Source organism: Myotis lucifugus, unplaced genomic scaffold (assembly GCF_000147115.1).
Source record: "Myotis lucifugus unplaced genomic scaffold, Myoluc2.0 scaffold_89, whole genome shotgun sequence".
NCBI lineage: Eukaryota > Metazoa > Chordata > Mammalia > Chiroptera > Vespertilionidae > Myotis > Myotis lucifugus.
The window spans coordinates 2,649,934-2,667,200 of record NW_005871137.1 but is presented as its reverse complement, the minus strand read 5'-3'; the positions used below and the strand labels follow the sequence as shown (position 1 = coordinate 2,667,200).

At 35.9% G+C, this 17,267-nt stretch overlaps 1 protein-coding gene across 4 annotated transcripts in view; it reads left to right on the top strand.

Annotated features, from left to right (window-relative positions):
• The window catches only part of GALNT13 (polypeptide N-acetylgalactosaminyltransferase 13), a 393,823-nt gene that overhangs the window by 355,123 nt on the left and 21,433 nt on the right, over nucleotides 1-17,267 (top strand). For 2 of the 4 annotated variants that reach the window (XM_023756129.1, XM_023756128.1), the window contains exon 9: nucleotides 4,472-4,570. The exons of 1 other annotated variant lie outside the window; for it this stretch is intronic. In XM_023756129.1, the coding sequence (XP_023611897.1) occupies nucleotides 4,472-4,570 (99 nt within the window). The remainder of the gene's footprint in view (nucleotides 1-4,471; nucleotides 4,571-17,267) is intronic. One more of the 4 variants, XM_023756130.1, reaches the window with a different exon arrangement.

The following is a 17,267-nucleotide window of genomic DNA, read 5'->3' as shown; positions in this document are numbered from 1 at the left end:
TGAGTTTATTACCTGAAAAATAGTTTTAATATATTTTTATTAATTTCAGAGAGGAAGGAAGAGGGAGAGAAACTCCAATGATGAGAGAGAATCATTGATCAACTGCTTCCTACAAGCCCCCCATTGGGAATGGAGCCTGCAACCCAGGCATGTGCCCTGACTGGGAATTGAACCCTGACCTCATGGTTCATAGGTTGACGTTCAACCACTGAGCTGCACCGGCCAGGCCTGAAAAATACCTTTAATTCACATTGCTGACAATTAGGCTAGAACAAATTTTAATTTTATTACTCAAATATATATTGACACAAAACAGCTGCAACAAACTATCTATGCAAGTTAGATATACACTGAATTCTCCCAGGATTTGTGTTGTTTTTGCTATTCACCAAAATAAATAAAATTGTTTAATTTCTTATGTTCTTTCTGGTGGAATGGGGTTATATATCACATATTCAGAATTTTTAAATTTCACAGTCATTAATCAAGGCATTCTAAATCAAAATCAGCTTGGATTTGTTAAGCATATAAGTTTTGCACATATCTCTCCGATTTATTCACAATTTGGCAAAGAGAAAATATACTTAAATGCCTCTTTTTAGAATTGGAGTTATTGTTGATTGCTATTAAGATCCAGCAGAGGGAGCAAGAGCTGGTGAGTAGAAACATTTAGAAAAAGGCTTGCTAACATAAAGAATGAATCCAAAGAATTTTCCAGATTTCAGAACTACGAGTGTGCTATACTTGATGCTGATAGAAGCCGTAGAACAAACTCTGTAAGGAGTTTCTAACAGATAGAATTCTTCAGTGGTTGGTTGCCTAGATTTTTCTTAATGGCATGATCAAACAATTGGTATTGTCAGGTACCAGTGTCAAGATCAGGATCTTTCCAGAAATTTCACTTCTTTGCTTATACAACATTCTTTGACTAAGGTCCCAGTATGTTCTTAGAAAGGTTTTGATTTTAAAAATCACACAAGAGTACCCTAAATCTGATTCATCTCAAAAGATGAGATGCATGGTTTGAACTTTCTGGCATGCAAATATCTTATCATTTGCATTAAGATTTTCCTTTTAAGGATTGTCAGTATGCTCTAGTGACCATTTTTATATTTTGAAGAAAAATGTAGAAAATCCCCATAGTGTTGGGCTTAATAATTTGGAAATAATCTGAAATAAACCAATCTGCCTTCGAGGTGTGCATATAATGTTTTAAAAATCTGGATATCACAGACCTAGTGACATAAACTTTTCAGATATTACTGTATCCCTAAGATATGTTCCTCCAATTTTTTTAAGATGGGTATTGATACCCCTGTTCCCTGATACTCTGTGCCCCATCTTGTTTGTATCTAATGTCATCCTGGCCATTGCCAGAAATCATTTACATGACCTCAGCCCAAGGCACTCAGCATGAAAGAAAATCTTATTTTTAATCTTCTTAACACAGTCCTTGATCTGATCCTTGCCAGTTTTCATCTGTCTTGTTCCATGTGCCTTCACCATTGTCTGGATTGCCTGTTGTTCCCTTTATTTCTGGTCAACTGGAACTCAATCCTCCCTTGCTCCTCCAAGGCCTCTTTTCTGATGAATTCTGCCTGCCTCTCTGGATGTCAGGGTTGGGCAGCTCCCAAACTCATAACTTTCAACTCCTTATTTGGGCAAATTACTTAACTTCACTGTATCTTGATGCTTTCATTTGTAATATAGGGGTAATAGGTTGGTTATAAATATTAAATTAGCTATTATACAGAAGTGCTTAGAATAGCACGTGAAACATGCAGTTACATAATTGCTCATTATTAGTGCTGATGGATGGTATTGATGGTGGTGGTGGTAGTGGTCTCTCCTGTCTCATTCTGACAGCTGCCCTAAGCCACTGACTTCTGTCTATTCACAGTCTCCTAGATCCCACGTCCAGCCGGCCTCACCAGACTTGAGTCAAGTTCCTATATTGTATCCTCTGAGCATCTGCTACATTCCAAGGGACAATATTACTTGTCCAGAACAAACCACTCTGTAGAAAAGTTAGAACATGTCAAAATTTTAACAGGCTTCTTTTCTTGCAGTCCCCAAAATGAGTCTATTCTGGAATTCTGAAAAAATAGTGGCAGCAGTGACATGGTGTCTGAATGTCCTTGAATTCCCCCATGAAAATAGAAGGAGCATAGAGGAGAGAAAAATCAAAAATTGATGACAATGTTGACAACAAAATTAGGTGGCAAGGTATTCTCACAAATCCCAAAATATGAGCTGTCAATTTTATGACCATATGATACTACAATCCTTGCAGTAGGAAGCCAAGGGAAGTAATGGGGTATCTGATGGGAATGAGACCAGGATAACACCCAAATTACTAATGAATACTCGTGAGAATTTGATTCAGGGCAATCGGATAATAGTTAAAACTGGGAAAAGTGTTTTTATACCATCCATTTATAAGTCGGTGAAAAGCCTCCTTTCTAATGTCTGAAGGGTCTGAACACTGTGCTGTGAATCCTTAAAACTCACTAGTTAAAGGTTCTTCTCAGGATAAATTTGAGGGACTAAAGCCAGTGTGTTTTTTGTTGTTGTTGTTGTTGTTTTTTAAAAAAATATATTTTATTGATTTTTTACAGAGAGGAAGGGAGAGAGATAGAGAGTCAGAAACATCGATGAGAGAGAAACATCGATCAGCTGCCTCCTGCACATCTCCTACTGGGGATGTGCCCGCAACCCAGGTACATGCCCCTGACCGGAATCGAACCTGGGACCCTTCAGTCCGCAGGCCAACGCTCCATTCACTGAGCCAAACCGGTTTCGGCGCCTGTGTGTTTTTTGTGTGAATAATTTTTAACACTGAGTGCTGGTGGAAAGTAAAGGAGGTTTTCATAGCAAAGCCAATTCCTTTTCCACCCAGCAGGGATGTGTAGGGTACATGTTCCCGCTGTCCTTGACAGGAACTGTTTACACAGGAGACATTGCTAATTTGACCAGTCTCGATCTCCTGTTCCTGTACTTTTTGAAGGGTTGAAAAAAACAAAACCAAACTTTCCCTTATTTTTTGAGATCTCCTAACTCTGTTCATTGTTTCTATTTTTGTCTGGACCTTCCATTTCCTTTGTCCCTATTGTCCCCACCTCCTCTATTTGGACATAATTTTGCTTCTTGGAGCTTTTATCCTTTCCCTCTAATATCCACAGTGTGTTCTGTGCTTTCTAATGGGTGGCTGCTCGGATTTCTTGATGAAAACATCCACAATCCTGCTCAAAATCTCAACCCATTAGAACAGGGTTTGACCACTCTGCTCAGTTTTTTCTAACCCTTACCGAGTGTGAATTCCAATCCCCACTGTTCTCAGTTGCCAATTGGGGCTTTAATGCAAATCATATCATTTTTATCCAAATCCAGGAACTATTACTTGACCATGGAGTTCTGTACCATATAGAAAAGCAAAATGTGAAAACCTAATCCATCTTCTTATTCATTCACCAATATGAATAAACATGTACCTAAGCCATAGATAACTAAGTAGACATATCCAAGTGATTTATGAGTGAACAGTAACATACGCATGTCGTAATAAGAGTCAGAGATAAGCAGAGTGGACAAGTATAACAAATACATACTTGGGGTTGAGACTAAGGAAAAAATTGAAAACATTCCATATATTAGAAAGGTTTTCTTCTCCTTTTTTGCATTCATTTGTACATGATTTAGTAATTTTATCATTTTAAAACTTAATGAATATATTTTGTATTATATTTGGCTCAAATATGTATTAACTTTACATTAATTATGGGGCTAATGCAGTGTTTGATTGTAAACCAAGAATCTTATGTTTGCAGTTAACAATTTAATCTTGCTTTTGAGGAATTTTTAATGTGAAATCACCATTTAGCCTTGTAATAGATTTTCTTAGGGTCAACTGCTTTCCGTCAAATTTGGCATTAGGAATGAAAAAAAGATGTATGAATATGTTTAAGTTACAGAAATAAACAATGTAATTAATCTCCATTAATATATAAAATGAAGTATTTAGTAAGGAAGCAATCTATAAAAACATATACTTGAATATTTAACCAACTTGTTTATATTTATTTGCATATGGTACTATAGACAGTTCAAGAATAGAATAGTGGAATTTGGACACTGTCCTAATTTTAAAAGAATTTGTAGAAGAATTCCTAATTTGTAATAAGTAGATGCTCCCTTCTTTGATACTATGCTGTAAACAAGTCATTCCTCTTGAGTAGATGCTAATGACAATGCCAGTGTTGTCACATTTGTTTTAGTAGTTGTTCAGAAACTTGCATGGATCTGAAAATGGAAACAGAAAAAGGAAAATACATAATTTAAAGCAATGTGTTCTTCTTAGAGAGATTTTCTTACACATGTGTATACTTTTGTTATCAATATACACTTAGATATGAGAAAGATTTCCTGACTTATCTCTATCTGACTTATGCTTTTGTGTGTGTGTTCCCTTTAGATAAGAAATGTTGAGACTAATCAATGTTTAGACAACATGGGCCGCAAGGAAAATGAAAAAGTGGGCATATTCAACTGTCATGGTATGGGAGGAAATCAGGTAAGTTCTCTTTTTTTATCAGCTTCATATTTGGGGGGAGAGGGGGAGACATATTATTGTGAAAACTATCACACTAGACCATGGCTTACAACTCAATTACAATACTTAGTTTAGCAAATCAATGGGCATTCAAATTAAGAACTAATTACACTATTTTATTGCATCAAGTTTCTTAAGAAAGTACTACAGAATTTAATTAAAAGGGCAAAACTTTCAACTAGCCTGCAATATTTCAGACTCTTCTCATTTTACCTTGTATGAGCAAATGAGGACAAAATGTATAATGTCAAAGCCTCAGGAATTCATAAATGAAGTGAACAGAAGCTAAAACCCTACACTTAACAGAAATTCTAATGTCTCTACATCATGAATTTAGTGACAAGATAGAAATTAAAACCAATATTTTTTCATCCTTATGATTATTTATTCATGTCTACAAATATATGTACAAGAATGTTTACTGAAACCTTTTTTATTATAACACAAACAGTGAAAACAACTAAATATTTACCAAGAGGGGAACATTTAATTAAATCATGATGTATTCATAGTGTAGAATACTACATAGCCAGCAAAATGACTGGGAGAAGTCTATATGTATTGCTATCAAAATTGAAAAGAGGGTAAAAAAAAATCAGTACAATTTATTTTGAATGATCTCATTTACAAAAAAATACGTATGACCATTTTTCTCTATGTAGTATCTATAATATCTATATTTATATGGATCATTATCTACTCTACTAGATATGTATAGAAATCTATCTGGAATATAGATTACCTCTGGTAAAAAGATTGAATTGGAATAGGAAATTTTAGTTTTTACTCCACATATTTTGTATATATGCATTACTTTCATAATTAAACAAAAATGGAGAAAGATGAACTGTTGATAATAAAAGAACATCATTTTACAGCATTAGTGTAGCCTGGGTAATTTATGATGTTACATAATACTTTTAAAATTTATCTTTATTGATGAAAGTATTATAGATGTCCCCTTTATTTCCCTCAGTGACCCCCTCTACTCTGGGACCACCCCCCCCCCAGCCTTCACTGCACATTGTCTATGTCCATGGGTTATGTATAGATGCATATAAGTTCTTTGGTTAATCTCTTTAATATTTTATCTATAAAGTGGATAAAAGATTTTCCCCATTTTTTCCCTCTAAAGATTAGTAAAAATCTATAAAACAACTAACACTAACCTGGCATATACTAGACATTCAATACTTATTGCCATTAATTATTACATTTACTTATTTTATTTATGTTCTTAATTATTTCTCTTTGTACTTCTATAAAAAATAATATGTTCATTTAGTGACTAATGCCAGAGGCAAGATAAATGCACAACACTTCCTCTGATATTGTTAAGCTAATAAAATAAACTGCCTCTCCTGTAGTTCTAACAAATATATATTATGAAAAAATTAACCCATTATATAAAACCCTATTATGATTTATACCTTGGTAGACCTAAATATTTCTAATATCATTAATAATAAGAACATGCTTAAATTTTAGACTTACTTGAAAAAAAAAAACAGATTTCAGGATTTTGTTCTCAGAGCTACCTTCCCTGTTTTTTTTTATTGCTATCCTTGTTTGTTACCATGGAAGCAGCATCTATTTTTATGGTTATTTCATTTTGAATTCTTAAAAGTAGCCTCAATCCATAAAAATATTCAAATTTCTCTCTCCTGCTCTTATACAAAAGTTATAACAAATGTTAACCCTGTTTTTTCAGTATTTCCACTCAGTTACATTTCTAAAAGAAGGTTCTTCATGTCTGTTGACAATTATACCTTAACCATTTCTCTTTGCACAGGAGTTCTGGTATTTCTTTCTTTTTTTAAGCTCTGGAGATATCACTAAGAAACTAACCTTCAGTAGTTGTTGGATATATCTTTCTTAAACACTCATATATCCAGCACATTCTCCTCTCTTTATCCCCAGCACCTGGCACAAGGCTTGGGATATAGTAAGTACCTAAAAAACTAGTTAGATAAATAGATGAAAGAATGCATGGAAGTGTTTATAACAGGAATACTGGAAAAACAAGATAGCAGTGGAGTGTTATTAAATTCAACACTTGATCATCTTCAAGTGCTCTTTTAAAAATCTTAATAATAAAAGTCTTCTACCTCAAATAACAATGACAAAATTAGCCACCCTATTCCTATCTGTTCTTGAAATGCTCTTTTACTAGCAAGTAATATCATGATGATCATTAAACATTTTCAAAAGGATGAAAATAAAAAGGAATTTGATTAAAACTTGAACATATATTTTTGCATGTGAAATAAAGAACTTACAATTTACTGGTAGGAAGGGTTTTACTAGAAGTTATGGGATTGTGTTCTCTATACTTCTGAAAAGATAATGTACCTGGTAGATTCCTGAAAGCATTTCTATGTCCCCTACAATGCTAATGACTCAGATTTTATATCTTCCTCACCAACCTATCTCCTGAGCTCTAGAATCTATTGCCAATTAATTATTAAAATCACAACTATTTTCAGATGTACTCATTTTCTTCCCTTTTACACAATCATTCAAAATTGAACCCCAACATAGACACTTCACTTTTGAATTTTAATTGGTCACCAAATCCTGATATTTCCATGAAAGTAATCCCTTGACTCCTAACCTTAAGTCCTTTTACAATGAGGGACCCTATATTTATCCTAGCCTATATTTGACCTGCGTGGTCAAAACATCTCATTATTTTCAACATCTTATAGAAGTTCATTCATATATCTCATACATGCTACATTAGATTAAAATTTTAGTAACATCTCCAATACTTCTCTCTGTTCAAAGAATAAAGTAGAAATTCATTAGTTATGATATACAAAGCCCTTAATAATTGTATTCCCATCTGACTTTCCAGCATAGTCTTCCTAATAATCCCTTGTATTCTAAACATATGTCTTATAATTTTCCATTCCCTGGATGCTCTGTGCATTTTCATATCTCTACAGTTCACTGACAACTGTTCTCTCTAATTGCACTATTGACCACATACTGCTCCACTCACAAACTTAAAACATACTCACTGTTTAAAACCTAAATAAATTTGCTTTTTTTAAAAACTTCCTATTAGCTAGTAACTTCTTAACCTAAATAGGATGCATTATTAATGGGCAAATTATAATTTATTTAATCAGTCCATTATTGTTTAATACAAAGTGTTATTTGTGAACTTTGTTATAGACAAGGCTCATCAATACTCTTGTAGCTAAAATCGGTGAGCATCCATATTAACTTCTTCAGAAAAAAAAAAGTCCAGAAGTAAATTTGAAATAGCAGTTATTCAGCAGTATAGGTCTTTCAGTATATAGTGAAAAATTGTTATTTTTAATGTTTTACCAATTTAATAGGACAAAATTGGGGGAGGGAAGCAACCCCCATACATATTGTATTCATTCCTAATAGCTAAAATAGGAAGAGACACTCTGATAGACATTTAACATACATGCCTTACCCTCTTTGAGTCTCACAACAATCTAATACATGGTGTTATTACCCTAATTTTACTCATGAGTCAAATGTAAACTCTGAGAGATTAATAAAATGATTGAGGTAGTAAACCCAGTTTGAACTTAAAACCAGTTGACTACGCCAAATTTATATTCACTGCATTTATATTGGTTCCCAACCATACTCCCCCAGGATTGTGATCACAGTGACCAAACCTAACTGGGAATTGTATTTTATTTGTTTTTCATCTTTGCCAATTTAGTATGGGAGGAACATTTTACTTTATTTTAAATTATATTTCTAACATTATCAGTGCAGTTAAGTATTTTTAAAATTGGCATCAATAATTCGTTGTGAATTTCTGAGTCATAGTTTTTGCTTATGTTTTTATTGGGGGTTGAGAGGGTTCTTTTTACTCTTATCCTAATATATAAAAACCCTGGGTCGCAAAGACCAGTAAGGATTGAGGCTCCACCAAACAGAAGTCAGTCCTGCAGTCAGCACTGGTTGCTGTGGCAACCCAGCTGACTGCTTCCTGGAGGCAGGTGCCCCAGCACTGACTGCTGAGGGGGCTGCGAATCAGGGCCATAAAGAGGCCTGAAGAGAAGCAGGGATTGATCCCTTGACTCTGTAGCAACTTTTGATCAGCACTTGCCTCTCTCTTTCTCTCCCAGTCTGGCCAGCAGCCAGCTTCCATTTCTCTCCAGGTCTCCAGGGGGCTGCTGATCAGCCCCGCCTTTCTGATCAGGTCCCGTTGATAGGCCCAAAGATGCTGACTAGCATAGTAACTGACCAATCAGAAACAAATGTGGGTGCTGTGAAGAACCAACGGCTGCCTAAGAGGTGGAGCTTCTGACGCTGACTGGCATAGGCACCGACCAATCAGAACCAAATCTGGGTGCTGTGGGGAGCCAATGGCTCTCTAGGAGGCGGAGCTTTTGACGCTGACTGGCATAAAACTGGCCAGTCATAACTAAATTGGCCAGCAGAGGAGGGCAGTTGGGTGCAATCAGACAGGCAGGCAGAGGAAGTTATGGGTAATCAGGCAGGCAGGTGAAGAGTTAGGAGCCTGAGGTCCCAGATTGCAGAGGGATGTCTGACTGCTGGTTTAGGCCCAAACTGGCAGTCAGACATCCCCCAAGAAGTCCCCAGTTGGAGAGGGTACAGGCTGGGCTGAGGGAATCCCTCCCTCCATGCATGAATTCCATGCACCGGGCCTCTAATCTCCTTATAAAAACACTTTATTAAATAAGATAATTACCTTCTGTCATATTGCAGATATTTTTCTGACTTGACATTTTTGTTTACAGTGTATTTTCATATACAGACTTTTAAACAATTTATATATTCCAATCATTGCTTGCCTTTATGTTTTCTCTTTTTGATGTAGAAATATCATTCTTTTTAATGAGATGCTTTCAAATGACATTTACATCCTCTAAAAGGAGCCAATACAAAAATTGGCAATCAGATCTTAGTCTCATTAGGCACATATTATATCAACTCAAATATTGACACTAATATCTATTTCAAATTTACTTGGGTACAAATTAGATTAATATAAATTTATTAAAATAACCATTCATTTGAAATTAAGTATCAGTATACAATTTTTAAAAATTCAATGCTGTTTCCCTTTGAATTGCAATACATCTTCAAAACAAAACAGGGGGAGGGGAGCAACCCCCATACATATTGTATTCATTCCTTCCAAATGTAAAAAATACAAAAAAAAAATAAAGCGATAGAAAAATGCTCACATTTTAGCAAATGCGTCTATAATGTTTCTCTTTCTCCCTAAAGACACTCATTTGAAGAGAGCTAGAAAGCACATAGAAACATTTCATGTAATTTATTGCAGTAGGTGATTCAGAGCCATTTTTCAAGATAGCAAGCCTTTAGGAAAGCTCATGCTAACCATTTATTAAAACTCCTTGTCTGCCAAGATAAAGAAGAGATCATTAGGTCTTATCTACACTTTTATACAAATATCTCTTCTTCCTCTAAAATAATTTATACTTAAGAATAATCTAACATTATAACGGGTATATTACAAGTTTTTGAGAGTTATAGATACTTTCCTCATTACGAACCCTCTCCTAGAGAAAGCTTAATTATTTTAGTAATACATGCTAATGTACTCCCAGATTGTAATGAATATATTCATTCAACACATATGTATTCATCTTAAAGTTTGCATTTTTATAAGTAATATAATTACTTAGAAGCTATTTCTACACTAATTTTGTCCAATTTTAGTAACTTGCATAATGGAATTAAAACTCACCAGGGATTTCACGAAGTAAATTTGCAAGTGAAATGAAATGGCCTATGAGGAAACAATGAATACATACCATTCATTAAATGTTTAAATGAGTTGGATACATGCAAGCTAGAAGAGAGCAGAGTTAGTATAACTTCTATAGAAATAGGAATTATTCTAAGAGCCTTTCAATCTAATTAATGCTTGGTTGGGAGAACATCTCTGGTCTTTGGCTTATGCTCCAACTTGAAGAGTAGACTATACTGAGGATGAAATCGTAATTGGGCTTGATCATTTATTCAACAAAACCTTATTATCTTAGCCTATAAGAGACACTAGATGATGTTAGTCTGTGATGTTAGTAGGAGAGGATATCCAAAAACAAACATTTTACATTGGTTCACTTTTTCCGGAGATCGTGAGGTCTCTGCTCATCCTCAAGTCCATCGATCCAAGAGTTAGTTTCATTCTGAGAAAGTCTCAATAGGGCCTACAATTACAAGGTCAGTCTTGTGTCAACAAAGCCTTTGGGATACAGGTACAAGCCAGTGAGCCTATTATTTACTTTCCTAGGTAATCAATCCCCTCGAATTTACCTATAAAGAAGCTCCAAAATTGTAGCAGTCACTGGGCTTCCACCCATTGTTTCAAACTGACTAATGCACATTTATATTTGAATGAAGAAGTGTAGCCTCAAGCTCAGTGTATCTAAAATTACATCTTTTATTCAAAGCCTTTTTTTCATCCATCTTTTACATTTTCATCACCCCTTTCCTCCCCAAACTAGACACTAAGCCCTTTGGATTCTTTCTAGTGTCATTTTTATCTATTTCTTCTTTTCTTTCATTAATAATTCTACTTTCTCTGCCTGGCTTTGAATGCCTCAATAGTTTGATTACTATAATAGTTGTCAATATAGTTTCCTCATAGCTCCAATCTGCTCCTATCTTCACTCTACTCACGTTCCATAATGAAGTGAGGACTCCTTCCAACATATCACTCCCAACTGGAAAAAATAACAAAACATTTTTTTTAAGTTCCTGGTTTTTACAAGATAAAAATAACATTCTTTACAAGCCCAAGTTCTATCTAATCTGACCACTTCCTACCTTTGTAAGTTTATCTCCTGTTGCTCACCTATACAGATTCTCAGCTCCTTCAACTCTATTGAGTATAGCCGGACCAGACTTTAAAAAAAATTATTATTAATCTGTTTGTTTTTAAATCATCTTTCTTATACCAACTTGGTATGACCTTTACCTACTTTTCTAACTATATAAATTCTAGTTTACACAGTTGCATAGTTTATCTAGTTTCAATTCAAAACTCAATCTTCTTCATATAGTATTGCATTTTTTTCTACTTTGTAATCTACATTGATATTTCCTTCTTCTGAACTCATAATATTTAAAATTTTCTCAGAAAAATCTTCCTGGAGAATGAAATTGTTTCTTTGAAAATGCCTAGATTTGGAGCTGTAATAGGCTGAAAAATGACCCCCAAAGATTTCCACATCCTAATCCTTAAAACCTGTGAATGTTACCTGATGCTACTAACGTGACTTCACAGTGTGGTTCCCTTGAGGGTTTTGAGATGGGAGGTTATCCTGGACTATCTGGTCGGCTCTAAATGCCATCACATGTATCCTGATGAGCAGAGAGCGATTTGACACACACAGAATAAGACAAGACAATGTGACCACGGAGGCAGAGAAGGACTGATGTGGTTACAAGTGAAGGAATGCAGGCAGTTGCCCTGAAGCTTTATAAGAGGCAAGGAAGATTCTTCCTTGAGCCTCCAGAGGGAATGCTGACCTACTAGCACCTTGATTTCTACCCAGTGAAACTGAGTTTGGATTTCTGGCTTCCAGAACCATACAAGAATAAAGTTCCATTGCCTTAAGCCACCAAGTTTGTGATCATTTGTTTCAGCAGCCACAGGAAATTAATATAGGAGAAACTAGGTTAGTATCTGTGAGCAATCCACCTCTTTGGAAAAGAGGTCTAAGATATTAAACTTACCTCAAAGTTAAAAAAATATATTATTTCATCTTGCTACTGCAAGAAATGAAGTGGTAGCTAAAAAGAATAGCTTTAAATTACACTGGCTCTGCAGAATGTTTCAATTATGGAAATTTTGCTTATTGAGATTCCATCTTATTTTGACTTTTTGTATTCTCTTTTCTATTTTAGTGTCATTGTTGTAGCAAAGAAAATTGTCAATAAGCTCTAAGTCCTGAATTTAAAAAATTGAAAAATATAAAATAACTAAAAGTGAATGCTTACATTATTAAATTTTAATGGCCTCTTTAGTTAATAGTTAATAAATTCTGCACAGGAATTCTAAAAATTGTTGTAATTGTGTTTTTTTTAAAATCTTAACTCAAGAACTGAGCAAATAACCATAAATAACATTTTCTTAATTCAAATAAATTGCATTATTATTTATGTTAAAGGAACATATGCTAAGCTTGGGGTTGATTAAAATTTTCAAGAACTTAAACTTATGATCTAGTTTTGACTGACTAGAACATTTCCTGGCATAGTAACAAATGACAAATCCATTGTGTTCAACCCTTTTCTTTCCCTGGTAGGAGTTACTCAGATGTGAGATTTCTTTTTTCTAAATGTTTCCTAAAAATTAAATACTAATATTTCTTGTTTCTTAGATTTATTTTTTCTCCTAAACATTGTACAGTCTAATTTTGTGTTTCTGCATAATGATAGTTAACATCGATCACATATGACATTTTTTTCAAAAGCTATGGAAAAATTGGCAATGCAAGTCAACCTACAAAGCACTTTTACTATTTTACTGTAAAAGTACTTAAAATAATTCCCTGAAATCTTACATTCATTTTAATAAGCCACAATTTGGCTCTTAGCTTTCTAGCTACAAGTACAAAATTGATTATGTGATTCATTATGTCAAAATGTAGAAATAAACCAGCTTCAGGAAAGGTTCAATTATTCCTAGTGTTGAAATGGTAAAACGTTCTACTGTGATTCCTGATCAAGAAGCAGTAATTGGAAAATGGGCTGTGGGAGCAGCAAGGAGGGGCACCAGCCTGGGCTTGGTGGGGATGATATTTTCTAAGAAGGTGTCTTAGGAAATGGTGAATCAATATATGTCAGTGCACATAGTAGCATAAAAATATTTATTTTATTGATTAAACATAATAATATTTAATTATAGTGTATAATTATATCAGCCCACACTCTCAGGTGTTTAAAATTAAATTTCCATAAGGCTCACATTTTAAAATATGTTAAGTACTCTGGGTAAATTCACATAAATTTCATTTCATTTAATAAATGAGATTTCATAATATTTTGATTAAAAAAAAACAACCCTTCTGTAAAAAGTAAAATATCACACATTCTCATAAAGCAAAAAGTTGCATATTATCCTAGTTTAATAAAACCCAGCACACACAGAGAAGCATATATACCTCTTTTCTCCCACACCACCAATAGAGCTTTTCTTACAGAGAATTGTAGGCTGTTAACCAAAAAATCTACTAAAAGAAAAATGTTTTGCTGGGAGCAGCATTAACCTGCTTCTTCAGCCAACCAGTTTATCTGCTCTAAAGTTCCGGTTGCTTAGAGATAGTTTCCAAGTTTTCTGCCAGTTTTACCAAGATATAGGCTTTTCTCCATCAACTATTTGGTCCTGGTAGAACTTTTCTCTCTCTGCCTTTTCAATCTTCAGAACCTCATTCCTTTCTTCACTTTATCTTCAGATGCTTTTCTTATGCATCATTCTTCACATACCAGAGACAGAAAGCAAGCTCTGGTCTCGTCTTCTTCTTATAAGGACACTAGTCCCATCAGAGGGACCCCACAGTCATGGCCTCACCTAAACCTATTTACTTCTCAGAGATCCCACCTCCAAATACCATCACTTGGCAGTTTTAGGGCTTAATGTATGAGTGTGTGTGTGTGTGTGTGTGTGTGTGTGTGTGTGTGTGTGTGTGTTTGGGGGGGGGCACAAAACTTCTGTCAAGGCAGTGGCTTTTTGAAAGTCCTTTGCCCTTTCTGTCCTGCAGTGCCCAATACTATACATTGATATGTTTGAACTAGATGTCCATCAGTTCTAGTATTCATATTCTCTTTTGTTAGAGAGGCAAGAGCAGGAAATCCAAATGATTTGTGAAATCTTTGAGCCAGTGACAGGGTAACTGGATTTAGAAAGCTTGAATTTAGGAAAAATAAAAAACATTTAGGAAACAAATGCTTTTAGAAAATGTCTCAGAACAATGTGACAGTTTTGAGCAAACTGCTAGCTAACCAAAAAATAATGATTTAAAGAAAGGAAGAAGAAACTTTTTAATCAAGATTTTGTTGAATTCCATATAAATACCACATATGTACCCAAATAACATATGGGCACGAGGAATACAAAAATATAACTAAAACTCCAACTCTTGTTTTGTGTATGAGGAAGGTGGTGAAGGTGCTATTTGTTAATGACATAGAGTCCTTCCCATGGATTCCCCTAAGAGAATTTCATACTGTACTGGATATTATCAAGAGTTATTTATCTCCTGAGTAAGAGGTTTTTTTGTTTTCTTTTTCCTTTCCTACTAAACACATAGTCCATACAGAAAAAATTAATAATATTCTATTGGTTATTGTTTATATTAGCCTCATTCTTAGGTTCTTTTTATTATATTATCATTTTTACTAGTTGCCCAGTGCACGAATTCATGCACTTTGAAAGGAACTGTGGGCTGCGAGGCTGTGGTGGGCACAGGGGCAGTTCTCAGCCCATTCTCTGCGCCGTCGCCCAGCCCCTCCTGCAGCGGTCCCCTCTCCCCGTCCTCTGTCTGCTGGCAGCCCCACTCCCGCTGCTACCGCTCCCACACACTGATGGCGCTGCCCCACTCGCATCCGCTGACGGCACGGAGTGATTGGTGCCAGTGCCAGCAGTGCATGCGAGTGGGGCCGGTTCCAGCCCCAATCGCCCCTCAGGAGCAGGGGGAGGTAGAGAAGCCCTGAGGGGCGATTGGGGCCAGCACCAGCAGCCGATGCCAGCTGTGGCTCTGGTGCCAGCAGCGGGTGTGAGCGGGGCCAGCGCTGGCAGCAAGTTCAAGTGCCAGGCAAGACCACCGCACATGGGAGCAAAGACTTTTCAGTAACCACCAGAGGCTCACCCCGATCACAGAAACCGGCACCCCTCCTTGGTCTGGTGCCCCCACTCATCTGCTCCACCATCCCGCCACAGCCGATGCCCACCATGTTCCACACTCTGCCGCCTGCTGCCAACACCCACCATGTTCTGTGCTCGCCCCATGGTGGTCAGCACACGTAATAGCGACCCGTTGTTCAGTTGTTCCACCTTTTGGTCTATTTGCATATTAGGGTTTTATATATATAGATGTGGGTGGGTTTTTTTTCTTTTGTTTCCTACCTGTTATTTAAATTTATGACATATATGTTAAATTCTGTGTAAATCCATTTCCACATTTTTACAAGATGAAAGATAAATAAGTAAATAGGAACATAACCCCTATACTCAACCTCAATGGTAATATAAAATAATGATTCTTGAAACAAAGAATTTTTATGCTGCTATGTAGGAAGCATTCACAAAAAAAGGTCTGATGAGGACAGGAGTGGTTCTAAAAGGCTTCACAAACTGACAGTGAGCACAAAGGATGGGTGTATGAGGACAGCGAGGAGGTACAGGACCAAATGGAGTGGCAGGCCTGGACTAGGGAGAGTAGAAAATTAAGTTTGATAAGTTGAGGACCTAAGATAATAATAGAATGTAAGTGTCAAGCAAGGGAATTTTGAACTGAGGGGACAAAGGAGCAAAGAGCTTTCAGACTGCAAAGGTTGTCAAAAGATAGCTTGTAACCTATGTCTAATCCAACCTCATGAAAATACTTGGACATGCACTTTTGTTATTAAAAATGGCCTGGTGAATGAATACAGCCAAAATGAAAAGGGCTTTTCATTCCTGTTATTTAGTGCCCAAGTATAATTTAACCACAAGCAGGGACAGAGCTATAGAACTTTTTTGCAGTTCATTTCTTTTATTCTTTTATCAAAGGACTTGATCCAATACAGAGCAAGGAGCTACATGTGGTATGTACAGAAATGATACCTTTCCATTAAATGAAAAAAGGTCTGCTTCAGTGAGTTACCATGGAAACAGCCTAGCGTCCATCCTCATTTCTAATAAAGAATCTTAGGCTTCTAATGAAAACCTACCAGACAGACATATTTCTATTTCAACTCTTTAGTTGCTAACTTTCTAAATAGGTTTGAGGATTTTTTTTTAATTTAAAAGAAGTAAAATATGTGCATCTGGATGGAATATGCAGGACTTCGTGTATTTTTGCTTTTGCTTTAAAAGGTTCTTTCTTTTTCCAAAAAAAACCAAAACCCAATTCTTAACAAATTCAGAAATGCATTTTATGGCCACTGTAGCATCAAGGAATAAACAAAGCAGTATTTAAAGGTCACAACTGCGGGTGCTCAATCCAGGGCCTAGAGACTGCAGAGAGAAAATGCCACTTCTAGGTGGCAGAACCCCCTACTACTGAGACCTTTTCTTCATCCAGTGAGTGAAACAAGTGGCTCATGAGCTGGATTCGTTTTTTATTATGGGAATCTTAAGAAATAGTAAATCCAATATAACGATATGATGCCCAATTTTAGACTGAAGTGAAGGCACATTAACATTGACCTCTGGGATCTCCTGTACAGAATTCCAAATAATTTATGATCACCCTTCCAGAAGGTGGACTTTTCCCTTCTTCCCACATTGTATGTGGGCTGTGCCTATTGACTTGCTCCCAAAGACTAGACCATGGAAGGGGGGTGTGGTGACTCTATAGTGAAGAAACATGGCAGGTGCTACGTCCAGGTAAGTGATCCAGGTTGTGCATTGTGAGTCAGGTTGATACCATGCAACCTAGATATGATATAATGACAACTG